We start from the raw sequence: 2,092 nt of genomic DNA on the forward strand, positions 1-2,092 counted from the left end.
GTCCAACTCTTTATATATCATTCATGAAATTAGGGAATTAGGTTACCGACCTAATTACCTAACAATTCAAAAGTGTAACGTGATGTTTCTGCAGCGCGTGCACTTTTGATTTATTTGCCGTATTTCGCAATGTTCGTTTATGCAATACATGCATTTCGGCTGAAACGTCTTTTAGCGTTTCAACATGTTTTGTCCTACATAACAGTTATGATTAGACTCTTTTTGTAAGAACTCTAGTTTTACAATATCGTGATAACAATCCTTGCATATATTAAAATATCACATTTTATATACAAGAAATATAAAATATAATTTTATATTTTTGTATAAAAATATTGCACAACTGAAATGTAATGCAAACTTTGACTTGACAAACATTAGACTTCTTATATAACATGTTATATTAAAGTTATGTTGCTGTTATATTGTTGATGCAACTTAGCCAGTAAATAACATAATAACATAATAGTTTTGTAACATAATTATATCACAGTTATAAAGGAAATTAAGTAATCTCAATATTAATAACGTATAACAGCAATTATATTACATGTTACTCCTGTGTTATATCACAGTTATGTTCTGTGTTTGCTAGGGAGGCACCGAATCAGTATACGTGTATCTAATGATAAGGAGCAACGTGCTAGAACAACGCGCGATTATTGGAATGACTCCGAAGAAGAAAACGAAAGAAATGTACAACCTAATACAGACTCACACAACGAAGACGATTAATTCATGTAAGTCCAACATTTTCTTTTGTTGTCAACATGTTACTTCCGCGACTTTAAAAACAATATATTAGTAATAGCAATTTTAATAAATTGATAGTGTTAACATAAATTTGCGGATAAATTTGTAATTATATCACTATCATTATCATATCCTATCTGCTTCGATTCTGCACGTTATCGGAAATACGCTCACTCTTTGTATTTGTACTTTCATATAAACTGAAAACGATTTTTAACGCTCGCGTTGACGCGAGTTCGTTAGATAAAATAAACGCATGTCTCTATATTGCCACATAAACAACTCTCGAAATTAAATATAGCGTGACACTATGAGTGATCACTCCCTTTTACCTTCTAAACTAAAAAAGATAGACCATGATAAATATGTGTTAAATTAATAAATTATGTATTATATATTATAGGTGGTAATATATTAATTAAATGGTGGTATTATGTTAATTAAATGGTTTTCTATATATAAACTCTGTTGCACAGTGGTTGCCCGTGAAAATTATTTTAGTTAGAAAACTAAGAGGTATGTAATTTTTTATGATAATATATTGTAATATGGATATTTTGATGTAATAAAAGTTGCAACGCTATTTAAAACGAATATAATGATGTACGATATAATGAAATTATTGTACAAGTTCAACAAATTTTGTCGGTGTCAAGTGTCACGGGTGGCTACTACTTTTACCTTTTTGGTCCTGCCGTTTGTCCAACTTCCGACATTACTGCACATTACGGTTGATAAACGTAACGTAAAATTTAATATCGAAATCAGATGACAGATATATCAACCGCTAATGTAAGTTGGTTCACACACGGCAGGAACGAAAATGTAAAAGTAATAGCTACCTGTGAAACTTATAGAACTCGTAAAATAGTTCCACTGTATCATACATCATTGTATTCGTTATAAATAGCACTACAACTTTCATTATCAAAACATCCATATTACTATAAAAAATTGTACATACTTTTTTGTTTTTTAACTTAAATAATTTTTATGGACAACCGTTATGTGCTCACAATAGAATTTAGTTAAAATTTAATTTAATACATATTTATTATGGATTATCTCTTTCAGAAGGTAAAAATATGCGGCTGCTTATAGCGGAACACTCCGTATATCTTGTATTTTACCAGTTTCAGCTTTCAATACGTCATGGAGATTGCGCAGTCCTGAACTTCTAATCTCGTCAGATGATGGGGGACGTATGGAAACGCTGCGCTATAATGTAGTGTACTGTAAATTCGTGGGTTCCACTTGTGGGTATAACGTCTTATCTCCTATGACCCATAAAAAAAAAATGAAGATTTTAACAGCTCAAAAAGTGACGCATTATGATAAA

At 30.7% G+C, this 2,092-nt stretch overlaps 1 protein-coding gene across 1 annotated transcript in view; it reads left to right on the forward strand.

Annotated features, from left to right (window-relative positions):
- LOC116853729 overlaps positions 1-2,005 on the forward strand; it is a 4,852-nt gene extending 2,847 nt beyond the window's left edge. The window contains exons 3-4 of the mRNA XM_032834907.1: positions 596-740; positions 1,887-2,005. Coding sequence (XP_032690798.1) covers positions 596-735 — 140 coding nt within the window. The 3' untranslated portion in view covers positions 736-740; positions 1,887-2,005. The remainder of the gene's footprint in view (positions 1-595; positions 741-1,886) is intronic.
- Positions 2,006-2,092: the final 87 nt, after the last annotated feature.

Source organism: Odontomachus brunneus, unplaced genomic scaffold, assembly GCF_010583005.1.
Source record: "Odontomachus brunneus isolate Ranch 3 - 2012 unplaced genomic scaffold, Obru_v1 Obru_scaffold_504, whole genome shotgun sequence".
NCBI classification, from domain to species: domain Eukaryota; kingdom Metazoa; phylum Arthropoda; class Insecta; order Hymenoptera; family Formicidae; genus Odontomachus; species Odontomachus brunneus.